Source organism: Gasterosteus aculeatus, chromosome X (genome assembly GCF_964276395.1).
Source record: "Gasterosteus aculeatus chromosome X, fGasAcu3.hap1.1, whole genome shotgun sequence".
Taxonomy (NCBI): Eukaryota; Metazoa; Chordata; class Actinopteri; order Perciformes; family Gasterosteidae; genus Gasterosteus; species Gasterosteus aculeatus.
This window is the reverse complement of record NC_135698.1, coordinates 4,916,592-4,932,624: the sequence shown is the minus strand read 5'-3', so window position 1 is coordinate 4,932,624 and position 16,033 is coordinate 4,916,592. Positions and strand designations below refer to the sequence as shown.

General features: G+C 43.0%; 1 protein-coding gene across 6 annotated transcripts in view; it reads left to right on the top strand.

Moving 5' to 3' along the window:
• The window catches only part of LOC120809526 (transcriptional enhancer factor TEF-1), a 35,446-nt gene that overhangs the window by 12,551 nt on the left and 6,862 nt on the right, over nt 1–16,033 (top strand). For 5 of the 6 annotated variants that reach the window (XM_078081942.1, XM_040163375.2, XM_040163377.2 and 2 more), the window contains 8 exons: nt 3,888–3,952; nt 5,237–5,299; nt 7,545–7,676; nt 7,832–7,881; nt 8,253–8,314; nt 11,254–11,381; nt 12,518–12,691; nt 15,299–15,439. In XM_078081942.1, the coding sequence (XP_077938068.1) occupies nt 3,888–3,952; nt 5,237–5,299; nt 7,545–7,676; nt 7,832–7,881; nt 8,253–8,314; nt 11,254–11,381; nt 12,518–12,691; nt 15,299–15,439 (815 nt within the window). Of the gene's footprint in view, nt 1–3,887; nt 3,953–4,028; nt 4,160–5,236; nt 5,300–7,544; nt 7,677–7,831; nt 7,882–8,252; nt 8,315–11,253; nt 11,382–12,517; nt 12,692–15,298; nt 15,440–16,033 lie in introns of those variants that run through there. The other variant, XM_040163378.2, reaches the window with a different exon arrangement.

Genomic DNA, 16,033 nt, shown 5'->3' with positions numbered 1-16,033 from the left:
GATATGTACCAGTATATTTTTCCTAAAAAGGGAGGGCACTGTGGAAGGAAGCTAGATGATCTTGGACATAGCGGAGGTAACTCGCTTTGTGTGTTCATCTCGAGATGCACCTTTAAAGAAACTGCAGAGCATTTTGATTCTACCGACAGTGCAACATGTAAAAAGCAATGTTGCGTACACATCCAGCTTCCGGAGTTTTTTTGGGGGGGGCTCGAGTGTCTGGTACAGAGTGTAAAAGAGAGGAATCCAAGCCGTGTTATAGGTGCATCATGTGTGCGCGTGCACATCTGAGATTAAGCGTGACGCTGTGAGAGAGAGAGAGTGTGTGTGTGTGTGTGTGTGTGTGTATGAACTAATAGACTGAAGAACAGATGGTCCTCTGCCTGCCACCAGCTGCGCCTCCCTCCCCTCTCTGTTGTTTCCCTCCTCACCCTCCCCCTGTATGGAGAGTGCACTTTAGTGATTTCTTCATGACTCCACTGGAGTTTTTAGGCTTCTAAGTATTAAATTAAATCCCAGATATTGGATGTCATTTTCACTAGTAGCAAGCAGTAAATTGAGACGTTTTCTGGAGGGAGTCTGGAGCGTGGATGCACAATGTTGTCTGTCCTCATGGACCTCAATCAACAGATGGGTAGAAGTTCCCCGTAGTAACTCAGACGTTTTGTGACGATTCAAAAAGGGGTCACCATATAAGGCCTAACAGTCCCCAGGCCTTGACCCAAAGTGCGTACCAGTATGTTATGGACACGGCTGTCCACATACTCCCCAAAAAACATCCAAGGTTTGTGTTTTTGATTGGCCATGGATCAACCGGTGTCCCTCTGCCGTCTGTCTCAGTGGCATGTTGGCCGCTGTTTGTTGACATTGTGTCCATGTTGTTGATATGTTCAACTCTCCTTGTCGAGGTGGAGCAACGTTTGACATGGAAATCAGCAATGTGGAAATCACATGTGCTCGGTATATCCACACTCATAACGAGTCATAAAAGAGTCCATGCTTCTTAGGAAACACTCTTTAAATTACCTGTAACAAGTACGGTATTTATGCTCGCTGTGACATAAACGGAAAAAAAACGTGCACAAGAAGTAAGAAAGTAATGCCTTTTAAAGCTAAAATGTAGTAATGCGGACATAGCCGGAGTGGCAGGTGAGTAATTCCTTGAGAAAATAAAAGCGTCAATATCTAATGGGTAGGGGTCTAACGCGCCCAACCCCCCCACACACAAACTGACTGCAGGGAAATGGACTGAAAAAAAAATAGAAGGAAAATGTGCAAGAGTGCCGGGATGAACTTAGTGGGAGAGAAGCATGGAGGGAAAAAAATAGATAAATGTGTATAAAAGGGAGAGAGGATGAAAAGGTGAATAATACAGCTTTTATCCTTGCCTAAGGTACAGTGTAATGGCCAGTGGCTTTGTCCCCTACAGAAACATTGTATGGATCCACTGGATGGATATGAAAGTCATTTAATTGGTATTGAACCCTCTCTGTCTCCTAAGCTGTGGAGAAGCTGCGCATGTTCAAAACAGATGTATTAGCGAGGGGCACGACGCACTGTGAATTTTAATGGCCGGGGTGTTGCAGACCACAGATATCTCCCAGAGATCTTCACTGCGGTCTTATTGAAACACGTGATGGTGTTGTAAACAACACGCCTTTCAAGGATTTTTTAATTCATTCTCAGCGGGGCTGTTGCATCACATCCTTCATCAGGGCTGAAATGTGAAAAGCCTGCCTGTGTACACAATGCAGCGGACACAACAATAGCGTTAGCAGTTATATCAGTGGTTGGCAAAACCACTAATAAATAACCTTCAGGTTAACACTGTTAGCTTCATCAGCCCTGTTGCTATTATTTGCACTGTAGCGGTGCTGTTAGCTGTGGGCCGGCTGCTCCAGAGCCGGGTGAGAAGTCACCTCAACCTTTTGCAATGAAATGACCAACATATAGAAGGCAAACTAAAATTTTGATGTAACAAAAACAGTATTAAGAAGTAGTTATTAAAATGTGTTTAGAATATATCACATATGTACTGTATATATGTGTTATACATCAGACAAACATAACAAGACATCCACAATTGACTAAATGTTTCCCGATGGAGACAAATGGGGGCTGAGGTTTAAAAAACACTTGAGCTGTCCTGCGGGGGGACTGACCGACGTTGAGAAGCCCCTGTCATCTGAAGTTCTAAGTAACTCTGCTAATTGGACTCAGGAACAGACTGTGAATGCTTCTTTGGAAGACCAGGGTGAAGTCCCACCAAAATGTCCCCCTGAATCCCCCCCAAAAATGTACAGGAAGCTGCAGTTTCTATACCTCAGTTTCTCACAGGTTTTAACTTCTCAGTAGCCGTAGATTGGGTCACTTTCTCAGTTTTAAGAATATATTCTGCTTTGTGTTTTTAATTTTTATTATTATAACTTCCACGGTCCAAAATCCTATAAAACTGAGGTTCTTTTCAGCTCCCTCGATATCTGCTCGCACACAGAGCCGCTTCAGTCCAGAGATAGAGACAGGGGAGGGGGGCTTCTGTTCGTCACGGTTAATGACCATCTGACTTTGGCCTTGAAGTCTTTTACTGGGCAAGTAGAAAGCGAGGGGGGGGGGGGGGGGGTGGAGCAGAAGGGAAGCCCATTCACTGCAAGAAGGACAGAGGGCGGGGGCAGTAAGGGAGCAGCCAAAACGGATGGCTGGATGGACTCACCGAGGGTGTGTGTGTGTGTGTGTGTGTGTGTGTGATATCATGTGTGTGTTCTGGAGAGTTTTTGAGAAAGAGGGAGTGCGAGGGATGTGTGCCTCAGGGTTAGTGAAGGATGATAATTCACCGTTAAGCCTCCTAGAAAGACCAGCTGGCCCCTCTGGAGTCAGATGTCAGCCTCAGCAGCCAGGGTCTCTGTGTTTGTGTATGTGTGTGTTGGCACTGATGCATGTACATACATGCGTGTGTGTGTCTGTCTATGCGTGTGTGTGTGTGTGCTGTCGTCAGTCGCAGCTTTTGACTTGAACACCTGCATGGGGGAAGCGGTAGATGTTATCAGTCTTAAGCTCCCTATCTCTGTTAGAATTGGATTGGTCAGAACACACACACATGCGCAAACACACGTCCACGCATGCCATCTGCTAGTTAGTTAGGGCTATTGTTGCGAGCCATTCGGGTAGTGTGTGTGGAGGGGTTTGGCTTTGTGTTGATCTTGACCATCAGTTGGCCAGCTGGCTTTACGTTTTTTCCACTTGCAGATAAACACATGAAAGTAAGCCACACGCTGAGGAGAACTCGTTAGCTAATTGAATAATTACGTAATTTCACAGGAACTGGAATTTTGAGGGTCAAAAGACGCTCCCACATCTCAACAAATGCATACTCAGGCTCTTTCTCTTTCTCTCTCCGTCTCTGTCTCCCCGTCCCTCACTAATCTATGCTAGCCAGGACATGCTGAGTCTGCTGTGCTCCCTATTGAATGGGTTGAATTATTCAGCATTGAAAGCGTGTGTGCATGTGTGTGTGTGTGTGTGTGTGTGTGTGTGTGTGTGTGTGTGGTGTGTGTGCACGTTAGTATGGGTACAGCTGCCCCTCTGGTTCCTTTAATCAGGGGACGGCCGGTCCGCATGAATACCTGTATTGTTGGGTCATGTGTATTCAGGGCAGTGGTTGTGTGTGTGTGATTTTGTGTGTGTGAGTGCTTCGGCGAAGGGCTCAAGTGGAAAACCGCAAGACACCGGGGTCGCCAGGTCAACGGAGCTAAATCTGGCACCGGGTTATTTGTCAGGGTCACGTGATTTGCGCTCGCCATCGGGAAGCAAAGATGGTTGAAATTGCATGTTTAGAGTGCATGTGAATGTCTCACCAGTGTGTCCTGTGCCCCCACCCCACCCCCATTCAGGTCGGAATGAGCTGATAGCCAGATACATCAAGCTCCGAACAGGCAAGACGCGGACGAGGAAACAGGTAATGGTGGGAGCGCGCGCACCAAATCCAATCACATCCCAGCGGCATGTATCACAGTTTATCACGTTATGTACAGACGAGGGGGGCTGCTAAACAGCAGCGGTCGGACAGAGCGGCCGAGAAAAGAGCCAAACACCGCTGGAGTTTGGGGAATGGGCAAACCGATGTTACATGTCCCTTTTCTACATTAGGAGAAAGCGAGGAAAGGTGGTAAACTGTTTAAATTTCCTTTTTTTCACAGGAGGAAGGTTGTAGTTCTTCCCAGTTACTTCTTGTTTCAATGAGGGGCCAGTGCTGTGCTCCACTGCCTAGTCTTAATGGTTCCCAGCAGCTCCTTCTCAAAGTAATTCATGACGTTGACACTGCGATCCAGTGCTCCCTTTTTTATTTGTGAAAGGCTGCACGGTGTGAAATGACCACAGATTGCGCCGAAGCAGGCGCACACTATTTACGCTCAATGCGTGGTTCGTCTGCTTATTCTCCTCCTTATAACAGATGTGGTCCTTCAAACTATTTAAATCGGATGTCACCCAGTTACCTCTAACGTACGTTTCGCAAAACCTTACCTCATCTTTATTCTCAGATTACATTTTATCTGAAGCTGCAATGTAACCAAAACTGCCAAACAAGAGAAGTGGAGATTTCTGACTGCAGGTGGTGAATTTAGAAGTGTAAAGTAACAGAAAATGGAAATCTTCAAGGGGCTCAGAACTGTAGCTAAAAGCAAGGAAGTCGGGTATAAAATATTGTTACATGCAAATAAAAACCAAACCTTTTTTTCACAACGAGAATTTTTTTTAATTTAAACTCCAAAAAAACAGCTCTCACGCAGTTTTCACTGCAGTTTCGTTTCTTTTTTAAAGATTGCGTTAATGCTCCCTTTTGGCATTCATATTACTGCATGCCACCAAACACGTGGGCACAGAAAATGACGTCTTACATTTCTGCCCGTGTATGCCGTGTAATCATAGTATCTTAGTTCGTCGCCTGTGTTCCCAGGTGTCTTTTTGCTCTCTCAAAAGATGTGCATGGATGGGTCTATTCACTGTTGTCAGGGGAGTAGTGAGTGTGTTAATACATTTGTGTGTGTGTGCGTGTGCGTGTGCGTGTGTGTGTGTGCGTGTGTGTGCTGGCGCCCCCCTAGTGTGGCAGGAGTCCTTTCATAACCATAGCAACTTACTGTTTGGTCCTTCCTCTTCTCTTTTCTACCCTCCAACCCCCTTTCTTCCTTATACCCTTTCCTCCCCTCTATTCTACTCCTCTCCTCTTCTCTCCTCTCCTCAGGTATCCAGTCACATCCAGGTGTTAGCCAGAAGGAAATCCAGAGAGTTTCAATCCAAATTAAAGGTAAGGGGTTAATCCATAATACTAGAGTTACAGTTGTGAACAGGAAGTGATGTTTAAAAAAACACCATTCCCACTTTCTGTGGATTAAATGCACTGTTGGCCACTTTGGTTAAAGAGAAAGTGAAACTTACAGAAAGTGAAACTGCTGTAACAGAAGCCTGGAGAAAAAAGAAATTACCGGATTTCACATCAATGGGGCTTTTGGGTTATGCAGCGGAAAAATAAGGGAGCAAATGGCGGCATGAAAACCCCAAACATTATTGGTTAAATGTTCACTGTGAATATCTTAAATCAAAATTAAATTTACAATCCCTCTACATCAAAGCAATCTGCTTGATAACTTTTTAGTGCGGCTGGATGGATGGCCTTAACGCCACTATTCTAGGTATCAAATTAAGCCTGTTGAGGTTGTCTCCTCATCCTCCTCTTCCTCTTTACTGTCTCATTCATCCACACATTTATTCAGCCGTTCCTCCCCCCACCCTTACACTCCATCACCCTCCTTTCAGTCTATTCATCTCCCTCCGCAGTCTCCTTCTCCCCTCCCTCCGTCTCGCCTCTTTTTTCTTCTTCTTCCACCTCTGTTGGTTGTGATTAACTTCATGTAAAGCAACAAAGGAGCGCTTGTTTTCCGAGAAGAGCAGATGGAATTCCAAATGGAGATGCAGCGAGGGCTGAATTTATGTTTGCTGTCATAAAGTGAATGACAGGGGGTTGATTAAACGTGACAGGAGAGGTTATTTGAATAGTCACAACCTTAATGAACATAGGCACGTGTCTGAAGTATGTTAATATTTGGTCATGTTAGTGAAATATAATATGAATATTCTTCATGATTTCTGTGCTTTTATTAGAGATGTAGATCACTATGTATTCCGCTGATGCCTATTTTTATTATAAAAGAATTTACAATTTCAGAATAACTTGTTCCAATCAATCGAGAGTCTAAGGCCTAAGCCTCAAACTAAGAACTACTCCTATTCCTATTGTCAGCAAACCCAATTAAAAGCCCCCAAACCAATGATTAAAGGATGCAACCAACAAGTGTATGTTTGCGTAACACATGTTCTTTACACAGTGGTGTTCTGGTGAGTGTATGTTTGCGTGTCACTTAATGGTGTGCCATTAGAAATATTACAAATGCACCAATGAGCCTGTCTGTTGCACTCACACTCACCAGAGCAACCACTTGTGTATTGATCTGCATCTGAAAGTAGTCCGGAACAAATGCGCAAGGTGCCCCTGTTTGAGTAACATTTGTTCAAAAGCTACAGTGGTCAGTTGTTTTGAGAATTTACAAGGATCACATTTTTTGAAATGACACTTTTTGACTGTTTAAAAACAAAAAAATATTTACCATCTTCATTGGGAACAAATTGGCTTTTAGTAAGCACTTGCATAATCATTAGCTTTAGATCCTGGTTATCAGTGGCTTGTCTTGGTACTTTTCTTCTCTGGTAGCCTGGATGTGACATGAGATTTTTCCCAGCTGTAGATTCCCTATTGAGACCAGAACACATGGGCCGGTGTTTTCAAAGACATTAGTTCAGGTCAAGGATGTTATCAAACCCATATGGCTCCCGGTATTTAATATGAAAATCCAGCATGATTCCCATCTCGGTGCCTCCTGTAATGTTATTACATCCCCTAGGAGGAGCGATTTCTCTCAGTGCCAATTAACTTGAGTGAAGCTGCCAATTAGCGATTCTCCAGCTATTCCAGCGCCTTTCATTCTTTTAATTTCTTTCAGCTGTTTTTCTGCTCCGAGTATTGCGTTGCTTCAAGTTCAGACGTTACAAATTAGCCCACATGTGATCAGACTTACCGTAAAAGCTTCTGAATGGAGCCCTTTCTGTTTTGCTGCCCCTGACGGCAACTGAACTGGTCTGAAACACGTTGAGCGTGCTTGTTCACCGATGTTGTTGCTATGACTTCCTCCCGGGTGTGCAAACCACAGCATCACACACACACACACACACACACACACACACAGAAAAAGGTGCTCTGCCTTAATCCTCTTTCTCATTGCTGACACACAGTCTTACTCTAAATAAGGTATTTACTCATGAAAAACATATGGCCCAACATCGTCAGATTTTTGCTGGTAATTAATTTCTTCTCTCCATTCGGGAGTATATAATAGGTTAATATTTTAAATATCGTCACTCGAGGACATTGAAATAATTCAAGTGTGTTCATGACAATGGTGATGTGTGTGTGGGTGTGTGTTTTGTTGCCTTGGCAGGACCAGAACGCCAAGGAGAAGGCCCTGCAGAGCATCTCGTCCATGTCCTCGGCCCAGATTGTCTCGGCCACCGCCATACACAGCAAGCTCCTGCCTGGAATAGTGCGGAGCAGCTTCCCCAGTAACGCACAGGTAACATACAAATAGGGACACTATTTATTCTCTACAAATGGGACACAGGACACACAAGGACCATAATATGCCTATTTTTTGGTGCAATATGTAGAGTAGATTTGCTCCGTTTGAACTCACACATATGAATTGCTGTGTGTGTGTTTATTTCTTAGTTGTGGCAGGGAATGATTCCTGGAGGACAGTCCAGCTCCACCACAGAAGAGTAAGTCAAATCTAACTTAAACATTTCCATTGGTACCAAATTAAGATTGTAAAAACCTGACATTGGTGTCTGTTCACAGTAGATTCCGGGGATCATTGTGCTAAAAGTTTAAACTATCTTTGCTCTAGTGTATTGTGAGATGACCATGAGACGAAGATGATAATGATAAAAGAAGTAAATGAGGGCTAGCATAACTTTGTACTGAACTCAGAGACACTCAACCTTTGTACCCCTCCTACAATTTCATAAAGGAGAATTCTCTCTGTGTGTAACCTGTGTGGCCCTGTACTGTGTCTCCTCTTCTTTCAGCTTTCTTTCTTTAACGCTCTCTCATCCGTCCGTCGTTGTGTGTGCCTCTCTGTTTCTCTCAGCATCAAGCCGTTCTCTCAGCAAGCCTACACCGTGCAGACAGCCGGGACCACCACAATCTCAGGTGTGATTATCTCCTTTCTGTAAAGCGAACAGGCGGTCCTCTTTTCTTGCTGCCATTTGCTCCACTGGCTATCTACAGTGTGTTTTTGTTTTTTTGTTTCTGTTTTGACACTTGTGTGGACACCTGGGTCTCCAAAGCCTACTCTTCCCCACTCACCTCCCCAGGGTTCGTCTAGTGATGAGGTCAACACGGGAGATGTGTCAATCCAACTTTCCTTTCATACAAATAAGGAACAATGTTGCTTTATTTATTACAGTTTCAAATCTAAAAACGCTAAAGTTGGACTTAAATTAACATTTAATAAATATATATCCTTGGTTTATTTGGTTAGTTACCAGCACTAGGATGGATGCTTATCTCCATCTGCGATTGAGCACTTTGTGTGGATACACACATACACATACATATCCCGAGACTGTGGCCAGCCAATCAGATTAAGTAAACATCCCAGTATGATTCAATGCAAAAAAGCGTATCAAAGACGCATTATTACTTTGCAGTTAAATATTTAACATTTACAGTTTAACATAATGACATCTTATTCAAACAATTCAGTATATTAATGAATATATATATAAAATGTCAGAATATGATATAACTACAATATCGTAACTATTATAAATATCCAATATAAATATCATATAATAAATATATATAATAAATAAATATATTACAATATAAATATATTTATATAAAATCTATTAGAACATCTATATCTATATTGAGATGCACCTATGAACTTAGTCTGTTGGGGAAACACCCAATCAGTGTGTTGAGTAAAGATCAACTTAAAAGCCTTTTTTTCGCGCCTTTTTTTTGCAGGCTACATACTACTTTAGCGCATCTCTGCCTCTCAGGTTTGAGAAGAAACTGCAACTCTAAACAAGAGTGCAGTTTACATTCAGTGCCGTGGCCCGCCTCTGACTGGGCATATAGCCAATCATATTTTAAGATATTGGGGTGGCACACCCTAGGCCACTCCCTGAACACGCCAGTGGCACACTCGTTGCTCTTGGCTCGGATATTTATTTTCCATGGATTGTGTTGCTTCAGTGAACGCAGACCAGAGACAGTTTAGGAGACGCAATGTAAAATGTTCGCATCTCCAGTAGGTGGCAGAATACGTGTATTTAAACCATAGATTTAGATATTTAACTGTGTTTAAGTTAGTTATCTATGTTATTACAGATGCATTTAATGCTGTTTATTTAATTTGATGTTTAGTACGGTGGCCCTGAAGTGCAAAACACAACTACTAATAGGAAAACACAACGACAAATAGGAAAACACAACGACATTAACTTCTTACGGAAAGGGTAGGGCCTTATAGCAGGAAGCAGAGGACGGACCCTTCACAGTCGGACTGTCTTTTAACTGGAAATTATACAGGGCTCTCAAGTGTCACGCACTCCGGCCACACATACAATTCCTCATGCCAAGGAATCGGACTCCGGTCCCCGAGCCGAGTCGGCCATAGCGTCCCGCTGTAGCCCCCCCCCCCACCAGCCGTAGTGTCCGCCCCCCCCCCGCCTTTATTTACTTTTTTTTATAACACCTAAATATAATTGAACAACAAAACACCGGTAAAACAATGGTGAAACACTAGTAGGACACTTTTAAGACACTCGTAAACTGCCATCGCCATCCCTCCGTGACTTTCTGCTGCAGCTCTCCTGCTGCGCTCACTTCCCCCCCTCATCACAGGCTCTCAGTCCCGCCACTGATTTATTGATTGACATAATATCTACAATGGGGGGGGGGGGTGTATCGGCAGATTACTGCGGACGCTGGGGGGTGTACCGGCGGAGTATTTTTTCTGACCAGACAAGAACAATAAAGAGATTAATTCATTGCTACAATGTTACCTTTCATATGACCCTCTCTGGAGCTGTGGACGGATGCACATCGTCAGGCTACAGGCTAGAATTGGGTTGGGAACCATTGCAACAGACTACCTGCTCTTTAGCATGTTGGACACACCAGCATGACACTGTTATTGAAAATGTACTTTCCGCCAAAGAATCTGTCCACAGGACAACTACTAACCGTGTACTTCACAAATCTGGCCTTAATGGAAGAGTAATAAGAAGAAAGCTGCTGTTGAAAGAACCATCAGAAATCCTGCTTGGAGTTTGCCACAAGCCATGTGGGAGACACAGCAAACATGTGGAAGAAGGTGTCAGATGAGACCAAAACTGAACTTTTGGGCCTCGATGCCAAACCCTGTGTGGTGGACACCCAACACTGCCCATCACCCTGAGCACACTAACTAATAGGGAAATATGGTGGTATTTGACCTATTTACAAGTAGATGGAAGAGTTATATAACAAGTGCCGGCAATGTCTTGTTGTAACACCATCAGGCATTTGAGTCCATCTTGAAAAATTGTGGCAATTTATTGAGAGCACTGTTCAGCAGTACAGTAACATCTAGGTAAAGCACGTTCCATCTCTGCAGCTTCTTGGTCGTGAGCGCTCTGTTGGTGCCAAAGTGTGACACTTGTGTTAGTGAGCCCACCTCATGTTGGTACCACGCAGCAGCTACTGATGCATTCGGCTTCGCTGGCCTAGTAACTTGGGTTACTCTTCCTTAAAATAAGAATTGAATGTCTAACAATGGTGCATCGAGAAGCTGCCCCAAAATCTGGCTCTGAGGTGGAACTAAAATGGACACAATCAGTGATAACTTACTAGTTACAAAATAAATCTGACGTAAAATCTGACAGCAATAAAACTGAAGTCATTTTCTTTTGTTAACTGCCTCTATGTGCTGCACACCTCACTTCGGTTTTTGCCTGTGATACTTGAGTGAAGCATTCATTTTACACAAGTGGAGGAAAGAACAATGCTATCGGTACTGCTAACTCAGCTAAATAGCATGGCCGTAGGGGATGGTTATAATGATCTTGTGTGTGTGTGTGTGTGCTTGTGTTGTTTAGCCTATGAGCCTCCAACTGCAGCCCAAACGCACAGAGAGCCAGCGTGGCAAGGTCGCTCCATCGGCACCACCAAACTACGACTGGTGGAGTTTTCATCTTTCCTGGAGACACAGAGGGACCAGGAGGCAGTGAGTATGACACACACAGAGCAGCAGTCCACAATAAGTACTCCTTATTGTCCCTTGAACACAGATGACGGATAACCCCACATCAGAGAACAACGTTAAATCCCTTTGTGTGTGTCCCGGTATGAATAACCTTAGTAAAGCTCTATCTCTGTCGCGGGCTCTGTCTATCTGTCATCCTGCCACACTCTGGTCGCTGTCATTTTTCCACCTTGGACTCACAGACAGCCGGCATTCATCTTGTAACAATTGTTTGGACAGTTACAAACCTCAAACTGCTCCACGTTGAGATTAAAATGGACTCTGCTGTCAAATGGTGCGTCATTTACAGTAATGTAATAATAGAGGCTTTGTAGTGAGATGTATAATTTAGCTAAAACGTGAGACGATGGCTGAGACAAAAAGCAGAATATTTGTAAAAGGCGAAAATAAATTTAACTATTTCAGACAAGTATCTAATCATAGCACAAATCTATCTGTTTTTTAAAATAAAATCCAGTAAAATAAATAAGTAACTGGTTGCTTGTTCTCTGATTCAGTAACACATTTGGTCCGTTTATATTCTTGCAATTTTGTCCATTGCTCACATCAATGTCGTGAACCATTTTCTTCCTCTGCGTTTGCAGGTGAGTGAACATTTTTGAACCATAAAACCATCAACAGAAATCTGAATTCAAGTAATGAAGATACAAAGAAAATAGTGGGATCTTAGCAACCTTTATACAATAAAATGCAATCATAATCGTTCCAAATATAGCTGATTGCAATTTCAGCTGGACACCAACCCAGGTGTCCTGTTTCCTTAGCAGACAGACAAAAGGGGACAATAGGGTGATTCCTGTCAGTTTCCTAGGTGAACATGCTTATTTAGTCTGACATAGGTAACTTTAACTGCGTGCATTTCGGTAAGGCAGACTGTACTTTTTTTAATCAGGGGTCCTCAGCATTGATGAGTGCTTGTTAACAATAAAACAAATTGTAAAATGGCCAAATCCCATGAATTAAAGATGAGCTTTCCTTTAATCTTTCTTATCCGTCCGTCTTTATTTTGCTGCTGGTGATCAGCTGCTTTCTATCCATCTTCACTTTCTCGCCCTCCATCCTGGAGCCTAATTCAACGTTTCCCCCTCCACCTTCAGTACAACAAGCACCTGTTCGTGAACATCAGCCAGAGCAGCATGAGCTACAGCGACCCCATGCTGGAGTGTGTGGACATCAGGCAGATCTACGACAAGTTCCCCGAGAAGAAGGGTGGCCTCAAGGAGCTGTTCGGCAAGGGCCCACAGAACGCTTTCTACCTGATCAAGTTCTGGGTGAGCAGACAAACGCTGACCTGATGCCTGCTGTCTTTTTTAAGGATCCGAGTATCATCTGCACAGGGATGAAAATAAATTAGCACTCCATATGCCAATTACTTTTCATTATTTGGTTTTAGAAATGTTTTCTTCATGTACCCTACTTTTCCTGTATTTTTACACCCAGTTGATATGTTGTTGTCCCGACTTATAGCTGTGTTTGTGTCTGTGTGTGCGTGTGTGCGTGTATGCTCTGTCCTTCCACCTGGGATATGTAGGTGGTGGGTTGATGAAAGCAAAGTCCCTTTGTTTGAACACCTGCTCACCTTCTGACTCACAGGTCGCTCTGTCTCCACCTGAGTGTGTGTGTTTCACTTTCATGGTCTTTTTTCACAGCTGCAGTACACTAAAAGACTCAAACATTTAGCTATTTCTCTCCACCAGAGAATTACTGACACTCATACACTCACTTCTGATGAACTCAAACTATCGGAGGGTCTCGAAAGAGCTGCAAACTAATTTCAGAGCAGGTCTCAAGTGGGTGAATTCTGACAAGGCACATTTTATTATGATCTTCCAAATTGGTCTGGGACTTCCATCCTCGAGACAACTGTTTTCCACGTATCTCAAATCTTGCACAACGCATAATAACGCTGGTGGATTTACTTTTCTAAATTCACAGTAATCTCTAAAATGTAATGTAAGTCGCTTTGGATAAAAAGGTTAGCTAAATGACATGTAATGTAATGGTCACAGGTCCTCGAGAACAACAAAACAAAACTGTTGCCATGATTATCTATCACACATTATCATAATATGTATAAATAGAAAATGAAAACACAACCAGTCAATGTTTGCTACTACCTGGAATGCTTGTTGCGCTTGCGCCTACTGAGGCCAGAATGAGCGTTACAACTGTTATTACCTCCTCCTCCACCTCATGAAATGACATGGAAAGATGATCAGGTTTATCAGATTATGGTAAATGTCAGAAACCTGGGAGACAAATACCTCTAGGGGCCTTTAGTTGTTCATTTTTAAGACTTTTAATAGCGACTGTGGTCGCTCTTGGATGTAGCCATTGTGACGGCTTTCTTTTTACGTAACCTGAAACCTCGTTAAATGGCACAAAATGCTCCCTGGCTTTAGAAGTAACTGGGTTAACCCACCGCTGTGGGTGGTAATTTAGTTAGCCTGTCTCGCTAACATTTGCGGCTCACGTTACGTGCCTTACAAATATGCTGTTGTGTGTTTTTTTAGGGGGGGGGGGTATTTGGAATGTATAAAAAAGTAGAAGAGGTAGCCTTTTAAAAGAGACAGCAGACACCCTTTACTAAAGCGCCGTGCCTGGTTCTGGTTACCAAGCTGCGATTGGACGGTCACCGGAATCGTGTAGAGGACAGAGAGAGGACGGTGAAGTGAGTGCAGTAAACAATACATGTAGAAGAGGTGGGATGTGCTATTGCAGAGGAGAGAGAGATAGACCATGTTGAAAGCCTTCTCTCTGAATTTAATTAAAAAGCTCTCTGATCTCTGATCCACAATGGAGAATGTTTCTGATAATCTTAATAGAGCTCAGTTTGATGTCTGTGTGTGTTAATGAATGTACACGTACTTAGCACCCGGTGAGCGCTTGTGTGCGTTCGATTTCCCCGACACACACGGCGCTCCTTGGAGAACTCATTACAAACCGTCTTCCTCTTGTCTCCGCCTGTAAACCAGGTTCACCGCTGCTCTAATTAAAAGAGAAGAAATATTGTTTTGTGTGGCATGCGGTATCCACTACTTTGTAAAAAGTAGATCTTATCTGCAAAAGTCACATCGAACAAAGGCACTGGAGATTTGATTAGATATGTTTTGTTGTAAATACATACATTTTTCTCCAGTCTCTGTCCTCAAAATAATTGTATTGATGATGCTCAAAGCAATAGAAATTAAGTCTGACCACCTGGGTTTAGTTTAGTTTTTTCAATTTTAAACTCATTTTTAATTAATAATTTATTTTGGTCTAAAAGAGGGGAGCAGGAGAAGATTGACAGACATGATAGACAGACATTGCTAACTGGTAAACATACATGGATTTCCCAGGATAGGTATCCCTGTTTTGATAAAACACTGACCTTTCTTTGAAAAGGTTCCATATCTCTCTGTCCACTCACCTCCATTGGATTTTTTCGCAGAGGTGTAAATCTCAAAGGCCAATGTCTCCAAAGCCTGGAAAAAATATTCATCAAACAGACTCCATGCACATCTGATCTCGCTAACAGGCGGCATAGAGTATTTCTTTGTTATTTGGGCCAACAGACAGGGTAAAGTAAAGCAGTTGAAAACAGAACTAGTTCCTGCATATTACTACATGTCTGCTTTGTATGTACGATCCGCTCTGTCCTTGTGTCAAATGTGACTGCAGCACACAATAAGATGAAAAGTGATGACAACTCCAGTCACTCTGGTCCAGATGCTCCACACACACACATACACACCTGTGTTGTTGCCTAGTGACCAGCAGATGGCGCCGATAGTCAGGTGGCAGCAAGTGGACAGTTCTTGTGTAGACAGGTTGTACCGTCATTACTGCTGTGTAGGTAATGTTTGCATTTCTTTTTCTTACTATGCGGTTGCCAGGCCGACCTCAGTTACAACGTGCAGGATGACCCGGCGGCCTTCTACGGTGTCAGCAGCCAATACGAGAGCTCGGAGAACATGACTATCACCTGCTCCACCAAGGTCTGCTCCTTCGGCAAGCAGGTGGTCGAGAAGGTAGAGGTGAGGATGCTTGCACAAGTTGCACCCTGTTCACTGGTAGCAAACTCGGATTATAAAGATCTGCTATCCTGCACTGTATCACTGGAATCCATATACTATTTTAATATAGATATTTTAAATAAATTTATGTATATTATTCTTTTTTGATAGAAGGAATAAACATGACGGCAATTAATGAGAGCTTCAAGATGTGCTCACAGAAAGACAGTGGTTTAGAAATGTATTCAATAAAAGTAAACACGGTGGTTGAACATTCAAATCAAGTCAAACCATGACATCAACTTAAAAAAACAGTCTTGAAGGGCAAAATAAACTTTTACATAAACTTTGGCATTCTTTCAAGAATTAGATATTTGAAATTAGGTGCACTCAGCTGTAAAAACATTCAACAATTACGCCAATTACGCCAAGTCATTTACTTTAGAAAAGACACCGCAGCCTGTACATCCCATAATGCCACAGACTTTTTGTTCCTATATTTACAAACATATGATTTGTACAAAATCAAGCAGTGTATGTAGTAGTCATACTACAGCCACAGAAGATACACACCACTGCTTTCCCTGGTAATCTGACCTTGCAGTTCCCCTCCAG